Raw genomic sequence first — 21,220 nt, forward strand, 5'->3', positions numbered from 1 at the left:
AGCAGATTCTACTTCCTTAAACTTTCTCAAATCCATGTCTTAATCTCCAGCCACCAATGCCCAGTTCAAGCCTTCCTCATATTCTGCCTGAGATACTATTACAAGTCTTTAAATAGTCCTGCCTCCACCAATTCATTCTCTACAGTGAGGCCAGAGTGATCTTTCTAAAATACAAATCTGCTCATTTTGCTTCCCACTGCTCTCAGGATAAGATAAGCTACTTAACACAGCGTAGCAAGGACCCACCAGTCCTTGCCCCTGCCTGTCAATTCTGGCAGGACTTATGCTCTGTTTTTCAGTCACATGCTATTCTCTGTTCCCCCAAGAAACAGGCTCTGCTTCCCTCTGGGATCCTTTTTCCCTTCCACCTGGCAAATCCCCACCTTTCAAAATACGGATTGTGTCACCTTCTCTATGCTCCCTTTCCTGCCTGACCCTTTTCTCCATTGCCTCTGTACATGGTACTTTCCCACTATAGCCCCCCCAACACTTCCTTGTACTTATTTGTCTCCTTCCACTAGGCTGTATGCTCAAGGCTATTCATCTTTGCATCCCCAAGGCCTGGGGACATACTGGGCACATAACTGGTGCTCAGTAAATGATGCTAAGTGCCTTGAAGGCAGAGATGGTATTGTATTTATCTTTGTATATTATATCTAGTATAGTGGCTGGCAATTAATTGGCGTTCAAATGTTTAATGAATTAGAACTAACATCGGTAAGGGGAAACTGAAGAGATTATAAAACAACACCTGCTTTAAATGAAACTGAAGCTGCTGGGACACATTATGTCAACTAGATTAGTCATCTATCCATGGTACTAGGAGAGAGAAGTTAGAATTGCCAGTTTTTAGGAACCATGGTGAAGAGGAAGGCAGTGATTTACTGAGTGCTTACCACATGTCAGGCATTGTGCTAAGTGTTTCACATACATAATTTCAGACGTGTTAGAAGCCCAGAGCTGGCAAATGTAACTTTTATCCATAGATTCTAGTGTGACTGCTTGGGCCAATCCACCTGCTAGCCCTGAAAATAGCTTTTATCCCCCCTCTGTGGTAGTCTTTCACATTCCCTACATTGTGTGTGTGTGTGTGTGTTTAAGATTACAGTTTAACAAAGTAAAGAACAGGTGTAGCCTTTTGAAAATGGAATGAACAGCTTAGGAAGAAGTTTTTCTCACTGTCAGGGATGTTCAAACAAAGCCTTAGCTGACTTCTTGGTGGGAACTGATGCATCTGATAGACGATTAATCTAGTTGATTTAAGGTTCTTTCCCCTGCCAAGATTTGATGAGGGTAGAGTATAGTGATGATTCTAAAACAGGATCAGCAAACTTAAAAAAATATGTCAAACTCTTTCTGGTGTATTCTGGGTGGTAGGGATAGAGAGAGGGTTTCAGTACAAGAATCTGGAACTTATCCTACTGCAAAGAATGCATCTAGGCACCTCCTTTATTCTTTCTTCCAATCCCCTCAGATCTTCTGAGGAAGACTCTTCTTCTGGGTCATTGTCTCTTCATGGTGCTCTCGATGTATGACTCCAGCAGGAAGATGGTTTCATCCACCTGGATCTCACAGGCATCCAACCTGAGTGAAAAAGTGAAAGCATTTGCCCACACTGAACATTCATTAGCATATTTAAGATTAGAGGCTGGACTGGGTGTGGTCATGGAGAATTGCTTGGTTACCCCTGAAAGTACTGGGCGGAAAGTAAGAGAACCAATAGATCATTCCTCCCACTTACTGAGCATCTCTTATGTGCCAGGTACTGTGGAAAATGTTGAGGATTCAAAAGATAAGGCCTCTGTCCCAGGAGAAGTTACATTCTAACTTGCAATGAGGAGGAAGATAGCACATGTTAAATGCACAGGTGTAAAAGGACCTAGTGTGTTTTAAAATAGAAGCTGAGAGTGGCTGAGGCTTAAAGTGATTAGGAATAGAAGGGAACACTTCATCAACCTGATAAAAGCCATCTATGAAAAACCCACACCTAGCATCATACTTCGTGGTGAAAGACAAAGCTTTCCCCCTGTGATCAGGAACAAGACAAGATGTCTGCTTTTACTTCCATTCAACATTTTACTGGAAGTTCTAGTCTGGAAATTAGACAAGAAAAACAAATAAAAGGCATCCAGATTGAAAAGGAAGAAGTAAAGCTATTTCTAATTCACTGATGACATGATCTTATATACAGAAAAAGCTCAAAGGATCCACAAAAAACCTACCACAGCTAATAAATGAATTTAGCAAAATTATACGATATAAAATCAAAACACAAAAATCAGTTCTATTTCTATACACTAGCAATGAACAATTCAAGAATGAAATTTAAGAAAACACTAAAACAATTGCTTAGGAATAAATCTAACAAAAAAGTGCTAGACTTGAATACCGAAAACGACAAAACTCATTGAAAGAGACTAAGGAAGATCTAAGTAAATGGAAAGACCTTTCATGTTCATGGGTTGGAAGATTTAGTATCATTAAGAAAGCAATACTCTGCAGAGTGATCTACAGATTCAAAGCAATCCCTATGAAGGTCAATGGTGAGCAGTGAAAGGAATGAGGATGAAGAGATAGGCTGGTATGAGACTGTGAAAGGCCTTATATGTTACGCCAAGGAGTCTGGTCTTTATACTGCAAACAAGGAGTCAATATAGCATTTAAAGCAGAAGAGAGATATTGTCAATCACTTTAAAGATACTAACTGTGAAAGCATTATAAGAAATGGTTTGAAGCAGGAGGTGATTTGCAAAGGTCTGGGAAAGAGGTGAGGAGGGCCTGCATGGGAAGCAAGGTGAAAGGCCAGATTTGAGACACATTATTGAAGTAAAATCAGCAGCCTTGGTGAATGAGAGAGTGTGTGTGTGGGGGGGGAAGGGTGGTGAGGGAGGAGAAGCTGAATGTGTCTTCAGAGTTTTTAGCTTAGGGAAATAGGTGGATTAAATTCTGTTAATTGAGATGGGGAAGAAGAGAGTGAGTTTCGGTTTCCTCACCTTAAGTTGGAGGGGTAGCAGGATATCAAGATGGATTTGTCTGCAAGGTATTTTGAAACATACGTTTGAAGTTTATGATGCTTACTTGTTGACATTACGTTTCAGGGTCTCTAGCTGCTGGCGTTCAGGGGCTGTGATCATCTCCTCTATTTCTTGTAGCTGTGCCTCCTCTGCACCTGTAGCCTGCATAGATGCAATGATGGCTTCTACCCTCTGAGACTTTTCCAGTAGACGCCTGTCAGACAAACGCAACTCTGAGGCATGTCCTCTAGCCTTGGAGATTCTTTTATCCCATAGCCCTGGGGCATAGATCCCCCTTTTACCATGTTCCTGGTCAAAGTGGATAATGTCACTCTCTAAGGAAGGACGTTTTCTACAAGCTTAATTAGAAATGTGACTTCACTCCTGAAACTCTTGCTGCCTCTCATTTGTACTTAAAGTTTGGTGCCAGTGTATACGTTGCTCATAAATTTAATCTGCAAAATTATTTCACTGGGGACATACGAGAAAAGTGTATACTAATGCATCTTTATGCCAACCTAAGCCAATAATTCAGTGCAACCAGACTGGTTATTGTCTCTGTTGGTTTCCACTTCTATAGGAAATTTCCCCACAAGCCTTTTGGCCTTGTAAAATGTAATTACTCAACTGAAAATGTTACTCACTTGTTTTCTTTGGTTTCAAATTGCCTCCTTTCTATCAAGTTGGCTACACTCTGAGGGGAGAGAAGACAAGAAATGCACACAGTTCTATTTAAGCAGCTCAGGCAAAATGGCTAAAGGGGGCATGAGGGTGAGACATCTCTGTGGATGGACTGGGGAGGAGTTACCTTGTAGCATCTGTGCAGCAACATTCGGGCAGCTGACAGGATATTCACAGTATATAAATAGAAGGTCCTGGATGGGGCATGGTCTGGCGTTTTGGGAATTTCCTATTTGTCCATAGAAAGAAAAATAAGACTTTATACTTTTCTTCAGAACTGGCAAAGTAAACACCTGTCCTGTCTGGAGCTACTCAGCCCTCTCTTTCACTTATACTTTCACTCTTCCCCAGTCATACAGCATCTGTGTTTATGGTACAATCAGCCACATGGAGGGTTGGGCTGCCCTGTTTTTTCCATTTGACTGTCAACATCCTGAGTGGGGAAGAAAGAGAAGGCACTTAACATTTACTAAGCAACTCTTATGTGCCAGGTAGATTGTACTGGATCTTTACAACAAACCATCTTGTCTCTGTTACCACCATCCATCACCATTTTGTAGATGTGAAAAAAGATGGTAGGTAATTTGCTCAGTGTAACTGGGTAAGAGGCAGAGCTGTGATTCTGACTCCAAAATCCATTCTATCTGTTTCCTCATAGGGTATACTACACGGCTCTGCATGTAGTGATGACCCGATAGATTTAATCTACAATAAACTTAAGGCTCGAGGAAAGGACAAATCACATGCACTAGGAGTTAAAGAAAAAAGGGTAGGGTGATTCTGGGGTAATTTCTTGGCTATGCCTCTTTTTTACTAGACCAGTTAAAGCTCCACAGTTATCTTTCAAGTGCTTGCTGTGTCTTTGTTAATCTTTTTTTTTTCTGTCTCAGAGCTGGATACGGTTTGTTTGGGGTTCAGAATGTTTGATTCAGGAGTTTCTCTCATCCTAGGTCAGCTCTGCTGGTTGGTGATTACTGTTACCTGGAGTGATATGAAATTTTCTGAGAGCATCTTATAAAGCATATCCTTTGCCTCCTTTGCTGGAATCATTGCAAAGTCTTCTACCTGTTTCTGCTCCAGGTGTTTCTTTTGTAAAACTAGACGGAATATTCTGGCACAGCGAGACCCAAATCTGTAAACGAATAAAGAAAGCAAATGGCATGCCGACGTAGATTAGTTTTAGCTCTTAGTCACAGATGGTGCTTGTTCGGTTTCCATGTGTGGAACCAGGACCAGAGAGGAACAGCAATCAGAGAATTCCTTCATAACTCCACAGATTGATGACAATACTGCTAATCATAAGAGTCACCAACTGCTGACTCACTTGAATGCCTCAGTTCCTGCATTTGTAAGTAAAGGCTTTAGGAAGGCTGGTTAATTGGCATCACTGGGAATTAAGCAGTAGGGAATTTAGGGTAAAGAGCTGTAGTAGATGGGATCCACAGCAGTCCAGTGGAAAATGGGGCAAGATGTGCCAAGGTGTGTCTATACTGGTTACTGACATAATGACCAAGTCACTTGTTCAAATGGGGTATGGAAAGGAAGTATCTGACCCCCAACCCCAATCAGGGTGACCCCCTTACCTCTCTTGTATGACCGACTCCAGAGTGGCTGTGGCTAGAGATCCTAGAGCCTTATGTAGGTCTTTATGTAGAGGGTTAAGGTTACTCCGTAATGTTTTGGCCTGGTCATTGTGATCTTAGTTTTATTCCTGAGTCTTTAATTTAAAACTTAAATACTATTTTGTTTTTCACACTAGTCTCATTTATGGTATGTAAGTATTTCGAAACCTTAATTAACTAAGGTGCTTAAGTCAGAGTTTTGCTTAACTAAAATTTGGTTAGTTAAAAGTCCCTTGCACTTCTTTATCATCAACGTTTTAGTTCAATTTTCCAACTTACTTAGTATACTAAATATCATCAAATCTTTTCTAAGTCACCATTCTGTTTCATAGTTCAGGCTGCCTGACTGAAAGGAAATAACCACCCATAAGGATACTGATGACATACATTCCTCCACCACTGTCGCCAGACTTTCCAACAAACTCAAGCTATTAAAAAAAAAGAAAAAAAAGAGAGCATGTGTTATCTGAATGGAAAGTCCAGTGATCCTGTTTCCAAAAGAGCAAATCTGGCCAAGAGTCTGCAGCAGGAAGCCCTCCTATCAGATGACGGTAGAGAAATTGTCTGAGCTGGCTAGGTAGAGAATGAGGCTACAGAAGACTGATAGCAGGCAAAAATTAATAGTAAATACAACAGAAAAAAGAAAGAAAAGACTTACTGGATCATCTGCCAGCAGAGTGAGATACTGATCAAGAACTTGCTTAGAGATGTTATAGCCAACAGGTAGGGATCTGAAGATCTATGGAGCAAAAGAAACAACGAAAATGGGTCTGGGAACTTAGAATTGCTGACATTGCTGAAATAAAGATATTCTAATTTTAGATATCACAAGTATAAAAATGTCCAAAAACACAGCAGCATTGTTGGTAAGAGTAAAAAACTAGAAACAATTCGCATGTCCAGTAATAAGGAATTCATTAAAATAAAGTACAGCATGGCCATTAAGTGGAATATGATATGGCCATTATAAAGAATGAGGCAGATCTAAAAATACTGACATGAAAAGAAAGTTTACATACACGGTCATATGAAAGAAGCAAGTTTAGAACAGTACATAGAGTATAACCCTATTTTTTTCTGTTGTTAAAAGATATATATATATATCTACATTTATGTGAGACTATACATATAAAAAAGTCTGAATAAAGATATGTACCAAACTACTGACAAGGATCTCTGGGGCTGGGATTATGCAAAACTATATATTTATTTAAACTGGGGTATGTTACATACAAGAAGCACAGATCTTAAGGGTACAGTTTGATGAGTATTGACAATTGTATATACCCACGTGACTACCATCTGCAAGATATAGAACATGCCTGGCATTCCTGAAAGTTTGGGGAACTACAACTTTAAAAAACTTATACATTTCTATGCTGTTTGAATACAGGTCATGTAATTACTTTTGTCATCAGAAAAAAACTTATATTTTGTTATATAGTAAGTTAAAAAAAATTTTAATAATATAAAAATATAATAACTATATTTAATGTGGATGAATATTAGTATAATTACAAAACAAAACATTAGTATAATTACAAATAAAACATTTGAAATATTGAATATTAATTTTTCAAACAAAACTTAATAAACAAAGCATTTAAAACAAATTTAAAATATACAAAATATATTGAAAAAAACAAATATAAGGGGCCAAATAATGTCCTGAGCACCAAGGCTCAGATTCCAAACAGTGGATTCTTGGAATAATTAAGAATAACTTATACTATATATATATACAATGAAATACTACTCAGTCATGGATGGACCTTGAGATTATCATACTAAATGAAGTCAGAAAGACAAATACCATACGGTATCACTTATATGTGGAATCTAAAATATGACACAAATGAACTTATCTACAAAATAGAAACAGACTCATAGACATAGAGAACAGACTTATGGTTGCCAAGGGGTAGGTGGGTGGGGGAGGAATGGATTGGGAGTTTGGGATTAGCAGATGCAAACTATTATACATAGAATGGATAAACAACAAGGTCCTACTGTATAGCACATGGAACTATATTCAATATCCTGTGATAAACCATAATGGAAAAGAATATGCAAAAGAATGTATATATGTATAACTGAATCACTTTGCTATACAGCAGAAATTAACACAACATTGTAAATCAACTATACTTCAATAAAATAAATTAAAAATAAAAAAAAGAATTACTTATACTTTGACTAAGGTAATGGTTTAGGTTTTTAAAGGTTGAATTCCCAAGAGACCAAATATTTCAGTACCTACCACCTGAGAATAATCCCCGTCCCACCTCAAATAGCAAAAACCCTTCCTTTCAAGGTTCAGACCTCAACCTAATCCCAGGCTCTATGTATAACAATTATTATATCCAAGAGTCTGTCAGAAAACCAGTACAAGAACATGAAGCTCACCTCGTTGGAAGACAATGGCTGGGTGAAGGGGGCACTAGAGGAAGTGGTAATCTCACTCATCCGGAGCATGGTCCGCACGATCTCGCTGCTGGTCTGGGTTTGAAAAGTGAACTGGAATTCAGAATTCACTCTGCTGTGCTGGCTCTGGCTATATGCCAATGGCCACATCTGCAAATAAGTGAATATTCCTGATAGCCACTGTCCCACCCACTTAGATATCACCTGGTCCATCCTGTTGGCAACTGCACTGACAATGCCTTGGTCACGGAAGTGCTGGTGGAATCTGTCAAGGTTGGCCTGCCAATAAATCCCATCATCTGGAATGGGCTGAGGAGGAGAAAAAGATTAGAGAGAAACATTTAGATACAATGAAGCATTTTCTAGTGAGAAGCTTGGATTTAACTGTTTGCCGTTTCTTTCCCTATATAGTAGCAACTAAATTGGTTGGAGGAAAAAACCATTCAACCATGTGGATTTAGTGCCTCCACAATGACAAATTCACAACCCCCAACTTCAAACAGATTCTTTTTGCTTACCTCGAATCTTTCTCTATTTTAACTCTTTTCCAGTATTCTCAAATCTCCCATTTGCCCCTCCCTTCTCTCTCAGCAGATGACCTTGCTTCTTATTTCAGAGAGCAAATAGAAGCCATTAGGCCAGAACTCATTCAGCGTGGTGCACACATCCCCACCACATTTCTTTATTTTTAAAAAATTTGAGCTTCTCAAAGAGTTGTTCATACCAGCTGTATCCCCATCCACAGATTTACTCAACCCATTTCCACCATTATACTGAAATGCCAAAGTCCCTGAGGAACCTGTTGCTAAGTTCAAAGAATACTGTCCAGTTCCAATCTTATTTGATCTTTCTAAAGCATATGACATGGTTGGACATTTTCTCCTTAACTCTATGTGGCCCCTTTGACTTTATGACACCATTCTTTCTAGGTACTCCTTCTAACCACTCTGACTACCCTTCCTCAGTCCCCACAGATTCCTTTTCCAGATCCTATCTATAAATACTGGTGTTCCCCAGGGTTCTGTCCACAGCCCTCTTTTCTTTTCACTCTACATATTCTACTTAGGTGATTTAATCTTCTCTCAAGGTTTCAACTGTTCCAAGTCTATTACTTAATTCTAGAACTCTCTATTAAGCTCCAGGTGCATAGACTCAACTGCCTACTTCCACCTGTGCCTTAAAACTGTTCTTTTAAGTTTTCAGCTAACTACACTACAACCCAGTTTCTTAAGCTAGAAACTTGAATATCATCCCTAACCCCTTGCTCTCCCTCATCTACTATCCAATTACCCAGTTCTATCTATTCTTTTTTTAAAATTTATTTTATTTATTTATTTTTGGCTGTGTTGGGTCTTCGTTGCTGCAAGCGGGCTTTCTCTAGTTGTGGTGAGCGGGAGCTACTCTTCGTTGCAGAGCACAGGCTCTAAGCGTGCAGGCTTCAGTAGTTGTGGCTCGTGGGCTGTAGAGCGCAGGCTCAGTAGTTGTGGTGCATGGGCTTATTTGCTCCGTGGCATGTGGGATCTTCCAGGACCAGGGCTTGAACCCATGTCCCCTGCATTGGCAGGTGGATTCTTAACCACTGCGCCACCAGGGAAGCCCCCTATCTATTCTTTATATTAATCAGAAGTCTACTTTTCTTTAACCTGACTGTCATTACCTTATTTCAGCCTCTAATCTTGACTCACCTGGATTACTACAGTAGCCTCCTAACTGGTTTTCATTTTTCTTTTTCATATAGTGGACACTATAAAAAAGGGTAACTTGGTTTTCTGCATTTAATCTTGTTCCTTTTGCATCATTCTCCCCATTTCTCATAGAGCAGTGCTTTTTTTTACCTTTTGGGCTCACAGTTCCCCTGAAGAATCTGAAGAAAGCTATGGAGTGCTCTATAGAAAAATGCACATAGTACAGGTGGACTCTCTGAAATGCATCCATGGAGTTGTACAAGTTATAAACCACTGTACTACAGTAATATTTCTAAAATGTAAATCTAGCCACTTCATTCACCTGCCTAAAGTTCATCAATGGCTCCCCATTGTCTTCACGATGAAGTCCAAACTTCTTAGTTAGTCAATCAAGAAATATTTATTGATGTCTTGTGAGTATTCCAGGTGCCAGGGACAAGATACTGTCCTTGAAGAGTTTATAGTCTATTGGGAGTACAGAGACAAACACTTGTACCAATAATAAGTAATTTCAGCTACTTAGAAATGCTGTGAAGATGAAATGGGAAAATGTGGTAGAGACTGGAGTAGAGGGTGGGCAATGGTGCTTGAGCTCTAAGAAAGTAGCATTTGAGCTGAGATCGGAATGATGAAAAAGAGGCAACTACATGAAGATCTGATGGAAAAGCATTTGAAGCAGAAGAAATCCTAAGGGCGAAAGCCTGAATACTAGAAAGAGTATGATATATTTCAGGGACGGAAAAAAAGATAGAAGCTGGAACATAGTGAATGACAGAGTAGGAAGAGCTGAGGTTGGAGAGCCTTGTCTCCAGCAGATCATGTAAAGACCCAGCTCATGTAAGGCTTCATAATCCATAGTAAAGAACTGGATTTCTTCTAAGAGTCATGGGAAGCTATTAAAGAAGTCAAAAATCAGTGATGTGTCGGGATTTTTTAAAAAGAACAATTTAGAAAGTCATTTTGGCTCTTAAGTAGGTATGAATGCAGGTAGGGAGACTACTTAGGAGAGTGTTGGCAAAGCCTTGATTACAGTGATAATGGTTTGGACTAGGGTGACGGCAGTGGAAACGATAAGAAATAGTTGGATTTCAATTATTTTTAGAAATTGGGTTGACAGGTTTTACTGTGAGATCAGATGGCTCCTAGGACTTTGGCCTAAGCAAATGGTGTCCTAGGTGGTTGGCCTTGGTGGTGTCCCTAACTAAGATGAGGAAAGCTTACGAGGGAGTAGATATCTGGGAGCAGGAAATCAATTACTCTGTTTTAGCCATACTACTTTTGAGATGCTTATTAGACATTTTTACAGGGATGCTGAGAAGGCATTTGAATACAAGAGCTCAGGCCTATACGTATCTTTCTAAACTCATTTATCACCACTCATCCCCATGGGTCTCTATGGTCCAGTCATACTGACCAATTTACACTTTTTCTAGGCCCTTTTTCTGCCTAATCTATTACCTCTGTCCAATGACTGAAGTAAGTTAAGCCTCAGAAGGGACACAGCAACAGAGTTCACTCTTTGTTAGTCTATCCCTGGCCAATATTTAATGAAGTTCATAATCCTACTACTTCTCAACCCAAGAACGTTTAAGCTCTTTTGGGGCTTGTCATCTTAGTGCTCTTTCTGGCTTGCCTCAGGGTGAGGACTCCTAACCAAGAAGCCTCATTACCTCTTTGTTATCTGTGGTATGTTTTGGTCTCTTGGCCTTGGGCTCCCCAGTTGCATCTTCGTCAGATGATCTCCTCCTTTTACCTTTCCCTGCCAAACAAAACAGTTGCACAGTTAGGCTACATCTCATATGATAACAGGAAATGACCGAAGGTGAAAGCAGGTGTCTCTATCCCAAAGACACCTGTAGCTACCTCTAGGTTAGAGATGTTGAGGAGACTGAGGAACTACAAGAAATTCAAGTTAATGGTGAAGTCATCTGAAACTCAACAAGTTCAAAAAGAAATTTATAGTCTTTCTCCCTCAGACTGCTCCTGCTCCAATGCTTCCTTTCACAGTGAATGGTACCATCATCCTCCCACATACTCAAGCCAGACACACAGATGTCATTCTTGATTTCTGTCTTCCTCACCCCTCCTATGTCTAATTTTTCACTGGTTTGTGAAAAATGGTCCCATCCTTTCTACAGACAGAAACATATTTTAAAAATGCAAATTAGATCATGTTACTTCCTTTAAAATCCTTTAGTAGTTTTCCTTTGCTCTTAGGATAAAGAACAGGTGCTTTACGAGGTCTTGCATGATCTAGCCCCTAACTGTCTGTCTAACCTTAACTTATGGCTCTCTTTCCCTTCCTCACTGTACTTTAACTATACTGATCTTCTTTTACTTTCTCAAATTCCTATTTTTTTCCTCACTACATACTATTCCCTTTGCCAAAAATGCTTATCCTCTGTACCCCTTCACACCTTACCTCACTGGTTGGCTCCTACTTCTGCTTCAAATCTTTGTTCAAATGCCACTTTCTCAAAGAAGCATGTGCCCAAATCCCCAGGTAAATCTGGTCCCGTTATATATTTTCATAACACCCCATATTTTACCTTCATAGTACTTGTCGCAGTTTGTTAGTTATATATCCATCAGGCTATTTGATTAATGTAAGCCTCCTATACTAGACTTAAGCCCCATAAGGGCAGGGACCATAATGGTTTTTTCATCTCTTTGTACCACAGTATCTGGCATAGAGTAAATCCTTGGTAACTGCTTAATTGATTGAGTCATTCATTTAACAATCATTAAGGAAGAATCTACAATTAGGTCAAATCACAGATCTAGGGGCCAAAATTCCTTACCTATCAAGCTCAGTTTAGGAACCAGGTACATGTCCTTTTCATTGATGACAAGAGTGGGGGCAGGTGGCGGTGGCCCAGGGTCTGAATTCTCAGTGGCAGGCACCAAGGGGCAACGCTGCACGAAGTGTGTGTCTGCTAGTCGCACAAATGTGTTTGAGACCTCAGCATAGTCCATGGTCTTGCCATCTGTACGACAGGAGGAAAGAGGCAAGTGAGATGGCCTCAGATAGCTAAGGGTCCTCTCCTGCAGCCAGCCAATCTATGCTTTTGCTAACAGCTGTGGATACAGTACTGACCCTCCATAGTCTCTGTGAGCCGATCTGCTACTTTCTTCACGACAGCTGACATTGCCATTTTGCCATTCAACAGGAGCTCCTCAACAATCAGCTCTCCAGTGTCACTGTACAGTGTTTTGGCAGTATAGATGTACCGGGGATACCTAAGCATTCGCAACACCCGGCTGCACTGGGCTTCATACTCTACCACACCACGTTTGTGCACTTGATAGATCACCAGGTTATGCTGGATGAGGACACAAAGGGCTTTTTTTACCTAGAGAAAACACAAAAGAAAGAGAAGAAAAATCTGAAGATGCAGCTCATTATTGCTGGCAATTTTTGTCCAACAGTTTCCTAAACATCAGGAGATGGCTGGAATCTCTGTGTGTCTTCTCTCTCTCCATTGGAATAGCTAATAAGAAGCGAATGTCAATGGAAGAAATCAGGAAGAGTCCTTGCTATGATGCTCATATTTCCTATGATCTTTATCTTTCAAAGTACAATTTACTTCCCCTCTGTTATTCTTTTTTTAAAAAAATTAATTAATTAATTAATTTATTTTTGACTGCATCTGGGTCTTCCTGCTGCATGTGGGCTTCCTCTAGTTGCGGTGAGCGGGGGCTACTCTTCGTTGCGGTGCGCGGGCTTCTCATTGCGGTGGCTTCTTTTGTTGTGGAGCACGGGCTTTAGGCTCATGGACTTCAGTGGCTGCGGCACGCGGGCTCGGCAGTTGTGGTTCGCGGGGTCTAGAGCACAAGCTCAGTAGTTGTGGCGCACGGGCTTCGTTGCTCCGCGGCATGTGGGATCTTCCCGGACCAGGGCTCGAACCCATGTCCCCGGCATTAGCAGGCAGATTCTTAACCACTGCACCACCAGGGAAGTCCCATCCCCTCTATTATTCTTTTCTTTTTTTTTTTTTCTTAAATTTTATTTATTTATTATTTATGGCTGTGTTGGGTCTTCGTTTCTGTGCGAGGGCTTTCTCTAGTTGCGGCAAGTGGGGGCCACTCTTCATCGCGGTGCGTGGGCCTCTCACTATCGCGGCCTCTCTTGTTGCGGAGCACAGGCTCCAGACGCGCAGGCTCAGTAGTTGTGGCTCACAGGCCTAGTCGCTCCGCGGCATGTGGGATCTTCCCAGACCAGGGCTTGAACCCGTGTCCCCTGCATTGGCAGGCAGATTCTCAACCACTAGCGCCACCAGGGAAGCCCCCCTCTATTATTCTTATTCCTTAAACATAGTACTGAAATTAATAGACTCATGAATAAATGAAGTATGGCATATGGCATAGGAGGAGCAAAGATTTGCCTCAGAAGCCACGATGAGCCACTTTGAGAAGCAGAACCCTGGGCACTATGTCTCATCATCTTTCCCCTCCCAAATAACACTATTCTGATCCTAGCACAGACTTTGCTTTCTTTTCCATTTTGTGGGGGTGGGGAGTAACAATATTCAAAGGTAGGTTAAAGAAATTAATGAAATGGAAGCAAATTACTGTGATCCAAACATACCTGATCCAATGATGTTCCTGTGTCATGGGCAATAACTCTTAGTGGCTGGCTGCCAGTTCTGATTAGGTGGACTCCAATTTTTTCTACGATCTCTCCAAAATGCTCTTGCAGCAACAAAGAACACAGTTTAATTTCTGCTTGAGTCATTGTGCTGAGGAGTCTCAGAGCTAGGAAAAAAAGAAAAAGATGGTATGATGGGAAGTTTTTCTTTTATGCTGGGAGTAGAGCTGCTGAGTGTAAATTCAGGTACTTTCTGGAGAGCAGTTTAACAGTAGATATAGCAAAAGCCTTAAAATCTTGCATATCTTTGACCTAATACTTTTGTTTTGGATATTCTATTCCAAGGGAATAATAAAAACATGTCACTTTAGAATACTGATATTGTGGAAACAACCTCATAAGTGATTATTTCAATAAATTATGGTATACTCATATAATGGAATACTATGCCAACATTCACAATAAAGTATAATATGTATTAGTGTAGAAAATTGTTCATTACAAAGCAAAATGTAGAGAAAAGTTCAATTACTGTGAAAATAGCCCCACACGTATGCATGGAAAAAAAGACTGGAAGACTATATATCAAGTTTATCTTTATGGGATCATGTGTGATTCTAGTTTTCTTTAAAGATCGGATGTAGATGGTTTTGCGATCTGTCACAGACCTTAGATTCTATACTTCATTGTTTGGAAGAATTAAGGCCACTATTCACAGACTATTGGAACTGAACAGGCAATGACAACTTTGAAAAATAAACTAAGAGGTAAATGAGAGCTTCTCAACAGGGTGTTTCAAATAGGGGATGAAGTATGTTGTTGGCAGGGCAGTATTTAATTCTGAAATTTCTATTCCTTGACAAAGTATACACAAAGAGAAACAGACATAGTCCACTGTATAATCACTTCCTTATTATCACAAGTGTTATCAAACACTGGTTTGTTCATTTATTTCTCCCAATTCCTCAGAAGCCAAGACTTTGCCTTTCAGTCTCACTATCCCCATCCACAGGTCTTTGGGGAAGCATCCCCAGACCCTCTGCCATCCCTGGAAAGTATTTCCAAGGAGCCCGGCTCCTGGCTCTTCACTTCTTTACCGCAGGTTCCTGTCCCGGACTGGGTCCCTGAGTCCAGAGACAGGGCCACCTCGTTCAGACCGCATTTTCCACTAACCTCTGGGTCAATGCAACGTAACGCCGCCGACTTCCCCACTGCAGCTTCGTGCAGCTCCCGCTAGCCGCCCGGGCAGAGGGGGAGCCCAAGGTCCTTTCGCGCAGGAGCACGGCCACCGAGGAGGACCGGCAAAGAGGCAAAACATGTGCCGCTCTACCCCAGCGTTTCGGTGGTTTCCGGGGACGCTCTTTCTTTCTTCTCGCTGGGAGATTGGAGGACCGGCGAGGGGGTGTTTGAGGAGCCGGCGGGCGGGCCGCGGCGAGCGGACTCTCTTTCCTGCACCTCCTTGGTGCTAGGAGGCGGGCTTCGGGGTCGCTGTCTGCGCCGCCGCCTCTGTGGGCCGGGCGAACTCACGTGACCCGCGCGGGCTCTGGAGCGGCTGGCAGCACTGAGGAAGCAGCGGCGGCGACGGCAGAGGCGGCGACAGCAGCTGGGAGGTAGCGACCTGGAGAGCGACCGGCCGGCTGCCCTCTCGGACGGCCGCGGCGAGAGAGAAAAATGGCGGAGGCCTCGGCGGCCGGGGCCGGCGCGGGTGCCGCGGTTGCCGCGCACCGGTTTTTCTGCCACTTTTGCAAGGGCGAGGTCAGCCCCAAACTACCGGTAAGAGCCCTGTGTCCTCTGCGCTCGGGCATCGGCCTGGATTCCTCGTCCCGATATCCCGGAACGGGTCTTAAGCTTCCCGCCCATCCCCGACTCCCCTGACATCGGTTTCCCAAGTACTTGCTGCCTCCCGGTCGCTGGCCCCAAACCCCGGGCGTCCCGGTCCTGGCTCCGTAACTCCCTCTCGCATGCTCCACCTGCCCCTCACTCTCTCTCCCCTCTTAACCGGCCCCCCCCCCTCCATTTTTTTTTTTTTTTTTTTTTGGTCTTTAGCAAGTTCTCTTCTGACATTCCCTCAATTTTCTTGCACTCTTCTTCACCTTGTCTCCTTCCCATGATGACCTCTCTTTTTCCCCCACTCGATACTCTTTCCGCTGTTGCTTCTCACCTTTCTCTATTTCCTTTTCCACTTTTCGCCAGATCCTCCCCTCCCCCATCCTCACTGAAGCAAAATAGCGGATTGCTGAGGATTGTCCTTATTCGGTGTCTCTAGGGAAGAAAGGAGAAAGAAAGCACGGAAAGAAAGAGAGGGTTGGAAGGTAACTGGGATGGAGAGGGGGATTTTGCTATTCAGGGGTTTCCAGCGTTCTTGTGAAAGTGAAAACAGCCGTGTACTAATGACTTGCAGACTGCCTGCGCTCCCTATCACTGTTGAAGGAAATGGCTTTAGGAAGAAGGCAGAACATACTGTTTCAGCTTGCTTATTTTGGTTGTCATGCTGCCAGTGTCTTTAGCACCACCTGCCTTACCCACCCCTCCTCCCCCGTTCTATCTCTTCACTTAATAGGAAAGATCTAGGACAGAATGCTGGGGACCGCACCATCTGATGTAAAATTGGTTTTCACCACTATCTGCCAGCCTGTGTTAGCCCCTAGAGAGGTAGCGCTATGGCTGTGACAAAAAGTGCTTCTGCAGCATCCTAGCCAGCTACAGCACCCCGATCGCACAGGCTGCTTGGGGTTGGGTTATAGCTACCACAGGGAGACCCACCAGGGTGAATGTTAATCCTACCTTTGGCCAACCGTTTTTAGAACTAGTTATGGTTGTTCTTTTCCTTAGAAGTATCTGTGTTCAGCCTTAAGACAGGGTGCCTGTCTAACAACTTCCCTCAGTGTTTATAGTGGCTCATACAATCTGTAAGAAAGCCTACTAAAGTGTGTCTGTATGTCTTATTTCTTGGAAACACAAACGGAATCCAGTGAAAAGTGCCTACAAGTTATTTTAACCTTTTCCACCCAGAGGTTGTGCTTTTTCAGGCTTTTGCAGCATTTTCTTTTCTTCTCTCTTTGCCCGACCCCCAACTTCAGAGTTGCAGTGTCATCTGCATGCTGTTTTAGTTGTGCTTGCTGATTTGGTGTGTTTGTGTCTGTGTGCTTTTTGCCATACTTCAGTGCTGAGAAGAGCAGGTGCCTTGTTTTTTTGTCAGCGGACATCAGAGCCTCCAGAATGCTCCCTTACCACAGAGAAGGAGTCTGGAATTCAGCCAGTATGTGTGTGACCAGTGACATGTTGAATGTGATGTCCTATTGAACAATGTGGCCTCAGCTCTTCTGATCTTTAAGTTGCTGTTCACTGTTTGCCTTTAGTAGTGAGAAAACAGTCTAACTTTTCCGCAACTTTTTATGTCTTTTCTTCTTACCATCTCAAGTCCTCACTTCAAAGTGCTCTTGAAAAGGGATCATTGACAGACTTTTTTTAGGTGTTTTTCTAAGCCTTAGTTTGATACATGGAGGGGAAGTTGTTGATCTTTTTAGACTGATTTGTTATCTGTCATGCCTGATTTGTAAATTGAGGCCTAACACAATTAAGTGTAACTGAATACTTCCTGCAGACATACAAGGTTCTCTCAGCTGAATGTCCTGGAGGTGATACTGAGGAGTATGTGGTTCCTGCCCTTAAGCACCTCACAGTTTTGTTGGAAAAAGTAACAACTAAGGTGAATGAGGATGGATAATAATGTGCTTTAGAATTCAGAGAGGGGGAGACATGGTAGCATTAGTGATGTGAGGTTGGGGAAGAAGTGACAGATGAGGTGGGATTTAAATTGAGTTTTGAAGGATAGGTAGAGTTCAGACTGAGGGGACAGCATAGACTGAGGTAGAAAAGGAAGAGTGAGTTGAGGAAGAAGGGAGAAACATTTAGTAAATCGTTGTTGCTATGCATTTTTAGGAAAGGTGCAGTGAGGTCAGGAATATAGTTTTGATTTGTGGATGAGCCAGTGAGTTTCATGTTTCATGGCCATTTCTGTATCCTTAACCCTAGACTGTCATCTTGAAAATGTTGATTGTAAGAATGACCAGGTTAGTAAGTGGCTGATTCAGTACAAATCAGTCTCTGCTACTGAAAAACCAATTCAGCACTGGTTAATCAGTAATATGATTATCATATATATTGGACAACATTGAAGTTTTAAAAAAATTTTTTTTTATATAAACTTGAGATTCCCTCACTGTAAGTACTCAGCATTCATTAGGCATGCATTGTTTCTTGAACTGGATCAATGTTGTGGGAAACCTGAATGTCTTTCTGCAGATAGCCAGAATAAAGTTTTTCTTTGTCTGGGGTTAATTTACATCTCAAGAGGGTACTTTGGTGGTAGTTGGATCACAAGATCCATTACCCAGGAGTGTTGCTGTCTCTGGACACCAGAGGCTGGTATTGAGTTTTACATCAGCCTTTAGTGAGCTATTGCTAGGGAGGTTCCTTCACCCAGTCAGTGGGAGGAACTGCTTCAGAGCCATCTCATCTCTTGCCAATTTATTCACCACATAAAGTCATAATTTTGTTCAGTGGGACTAGGTTGCAAGGTTTTACAACTCTTTATTTCTTCTCCCGTCTCCAATCTTTAGGTTATAGCACTTCATGATACATTTGGAAGTGTACAGGCAATAGCAATAGCTTGCTCAATGTTCATCCCTGAAACTACCCTTAGGTTTTTGTTGTTTTTCTTGTCAGTCCTGCTACTCTGAAAGATTCACAGGCCCAGCTAACTTTAATGGCTGTATTAAAAGTTTTTTTTTTTTGGTTATAACTTCTGAGAGAGAGATTGGAGTGTGTCTAATGCTATGTAGGTTAAGCCACATTTGGTTGAATTAATTTAATTTGATGAAATAACCTCCTTACTCCTAATCCTGATCTATCCATCTCAGCTTTGTGTGTTTTTGATTTGGATCCTCCCAGATAAGAAGACAAAAGTTTCTTTTAGAAAGAAGATATTAAGAAATGAGGGGGAAATTATGAAGGGAATTTTAGAATGAAAATATATTCAGTGGTATTGTTATCATTAGGTGTCTAAAAAGTCTTTATTCTAGAAGTGAATAATTTAGGAATTTATTTTTTTATTAACAGTGTTTTCCTATTTACAGTGGAAATGGTTTTAGTAAAATTTAGTGAATATTAAACTTTAAAATAAGAGATTTTGATTATATGGTCTGAAGCCCTAGTGTTTCGAGTTTATATATATAACTGGGTAAAATGGCATTGTATATTTTTTGGTCATCAGATGATAGAAGAAATACTTAAGTAACTTAAAGTTATTTTCAAAATACAGCAGAAGCTTCTACCTCACCTGACTATCCCATTGAGAGACACTGTGAGGCCAAGACTGATGGAGTTAACTGTGCGACACTGAGGGATGACTGGGTAGTGCCACAGAGGGCTGTGTCATGGAGTGTAAAGGTGTCATTCCATCTCCATACTACCTTAAAATCAAGGTCAGGGAATATTACTTTATGAGATTAAATCCTGTAGCATCATTAAACAGGTGAGATAAATCATATGCAGAGTAAACTACTTTTGGTATTGATGAAACTAGGGTGATTCTTAAGTGTTTTATGGAGATTAGAGTATCCAAAGCCAGAGAAGAGACCAGTGTGATCAAGGACTGCAAGTGTATTGCTCACCTCTGAGGCTTTGTCTGAAGGAAGTAGCTGGCTTCTCTCCCTCTCACATCTCCTTATTATATCGCCTTTGATGTAATAAAATGTCATCCTTATCAATAAGTAATATTGGTTTGGTTCTTTACCAAGTGCTATACAAGTCATTGTCATTGTGCTGTACTTGTAATGACTCTAATACAGGAAAACTTTCTAATCACCCCATAAGAGTAGGTAAAAACTAGACTCCCTAAAGACTTTGTGATTCTTAAAACTCTAAGCTCACTGACCTTGCTTTTTAAGGTTGCGTGATTCTTAGAAAGATCCTAGAACGGTGTCTAAGTAATGTTAGTAGTTTTTTTGAGCTGCGGGAAGGAATTAGTGATTTGAGCTGGGTTTTAGAGGTTTTAATAATTAGATTTCTTTTTTAAAAATAAATTTATTTATTTATTTATTTTTGGCTGCGTTGGGTCTTCATTGCTGCGCGCAGGCTTTCTCTAGTTGTGGTGAGCGAGGGCTACTCTTCATTGCGGTGCGTGGGCTTCTCATTGCAGTGGCTTCTCTTGTTGCAGAGCACAGGCTCTAGGGCGCACGGGCTTCAGTAGTTGTGGTACGCAGGCTCAGTAGTTATGGCTCACAGGCTCTAGAGCGCAGGCTCAGTAGTTGTGGCGCGTGGGCTTAGTTTCTCCATGGCATGTGGGATCTTCCTGGACCAGGGCTTGAACTCATGTCCCCTGCATTGGCAGGGGGATTCTTAACCGCTGCGCCACCAGGGAAGTCCCAATAATTAGATTTCTTAAATTCTGCTATTGGTGACTTCAGTTAAAAAGTCTGCTTGATTATCTAGCATCTTTCTGGTGCTATATAGCAATTGCTTATTAAAAGTCTCTTGAACGATATGATGACCCCGTAGTTATATTTAAAAAGTAGTGGTGTTAGTGGTATGAGATCTTTATCTAAAAAGCTTCAGTGGAAGAAAATGCAGGTGCTACCATGTGAAGTTTGAACATACAGTGTCAGTAAGTATATTCCCTGCCAAGATCTAGAAATAAGAAATAGGTATTCTTATGGGTAGAATGCTAGTTCTGGTCTTGGAATTCTACTGATAAATAGACATGTATATCTTGGGTAAATCTGTGGGATTTTTTTCAGTATGAGGAAGAACAAGAATCTTTAAACTCACTGCAGATGAAATTCCTTATATTTTTGGGGGAAGTACCAGCTGATTGCTAACACTTTGTGTTTCTTTATGTTTACTTGGCTTTTTATGACCTTCGCTTACGTCCAGGGAGAGGATGCTGAGGTCTCTCAGACGGCCATCTTATTAGAAGAAGGAAAAAAAAAGTGGATTTTTTTTTTTTTAACATCTTTATTGGAGTATAATTGCTTTACAGTGGTGTGTTAGTTTCTGCTTCATTGGATTGTTTCTTATTCTCTGTAGTCAAATTAGAAGGGGTCTGAGAATAAGAAGCCTGTGGATGCTGACTTATTTTTATGTCTCCACAGCTTAATGTTGATCAATAAAGGAGATAATGTAGAGTAGTGGCTCTCAACTGGG

At 41.4% G+C, this 21,220-nt stretch overlaps 2 protein-coding genes across 6 annotated transcripts in view; one reads left to right on the forward strand and one right to left on the reverse strand.

Annotated features, from left to right (window-relative positions):
- Positions 1-862: 862 nt before the first annotated feature.
- Positions 863-15,326, reverse strand: POLR3C (RNA polymerase III subunit C). 3 transcript variants are annotated; one of them, XM_082367489.1, is made up of 15 exons: positions 15,188-15,326; positions 14,015-14,181; positions 12,524-12,779; positions 12,228-12,413; positions 11,097-11,185; positions 7,946-8,050; positions 7,724-7,816; positions 5,976-6,056; positions 5,694-5,745; positions 5,279-5,339; positions 4,677-4,827; positions 3,823-3,924; positions 3,659-3,708; positions 3,079-3,228; positions 863-1,584 (listed from the first exon to the last, which is right to left on the reverse strand). In XM_082367489.1, the coding sequence occupies exons 2-15, from the start codon at positions 14,159-14,161 to the stop codon at positions 1,503-1,505; spliced, it is 1,605 nt and encodes a 534-aa protein (XP_082223615.1). In that variant the 5' UTR covers positions 14,162-14,181; positions 15,188-15,326; the 3' UTR covers positions 863-1,502. The 3 variants fall into 3 exon arrangements, with proteins under 3 accessions (XP_082223615.1, XP_082223616.1, XP_082223614.1); XM_082367490.1 differs by lacking the exon at positions 7,946-8,050 and having other exon boundaries at positions 7,724-7,891; XM_082367488.1 differs by having other exon boundaries at positions 7,724-8,050.
- A 329-nt stretch (positions 15,327-15,655) lies between these two features.
- The window catches only part of RNF115 (ring finger protein 115), a 58,965-nt gene continuing 53,400 nt past the window's right edge, over positions 15,656-21,220 (forward strand). Inside the window, exons 1-2 of one of the 3 annotated variants that reach the window (XM_082368171.1) lie at positions 15,668-15,787; positions 16,208-16,326. Coding sequence is in view for 1 of the 3 variants with exons in the window: in XM_082368169.1 (XP_082224295.1) it covers positions 15,686-15,787 (102 nt within the window). In the remaining 2 variants the exon portion in view is untranslated. Of the gene's footprint in view, positions 15,788-16,207; positions 16,327-21,220 lie in introns of all 3 variants that reach the window. The other 2 variants (XM_082368169.1, XM_082368170.1) reach the window with 2 other exon arrangements.

Source organism: Balaenoptera borealis (assembly GCF_965194805.1).
Source record: "Balaenoptera borealis genome assembly, chromosome: 1".
Lineage (NCBI taxonomy): Eukaryota > Metazoa > Chordata > Mammalia > Artiodactyla > Balaenopteridae > Balaenoptera > Balaenoptera borealis.

Excerpts from the sequence above, each read along its gene's own strand:
- POLR3C (XM_082367488.1), bottom strand. The coding sequence starts at position 14,161 with ATGACTCAAGCAGAAATTAAACTGTGTTCTTTGTTGCTGCAAGAGCAT. Across the intron at positions 8,051-11,096 it reads ATACCACAGATAACAAAGAG|CCCATTCCAGATGATGGGAT; the intron begins GTAATGAGGCTT and ends TCTCCTCCTCAG. Across the intron at positions 6,057-7,723 it reads AGCCATTGTCTTCCAACGAG|ATCTTCAGATCCCTACCTGT; the intron begins GTGAGCTTCATG and ends TTTGCTCCATAG.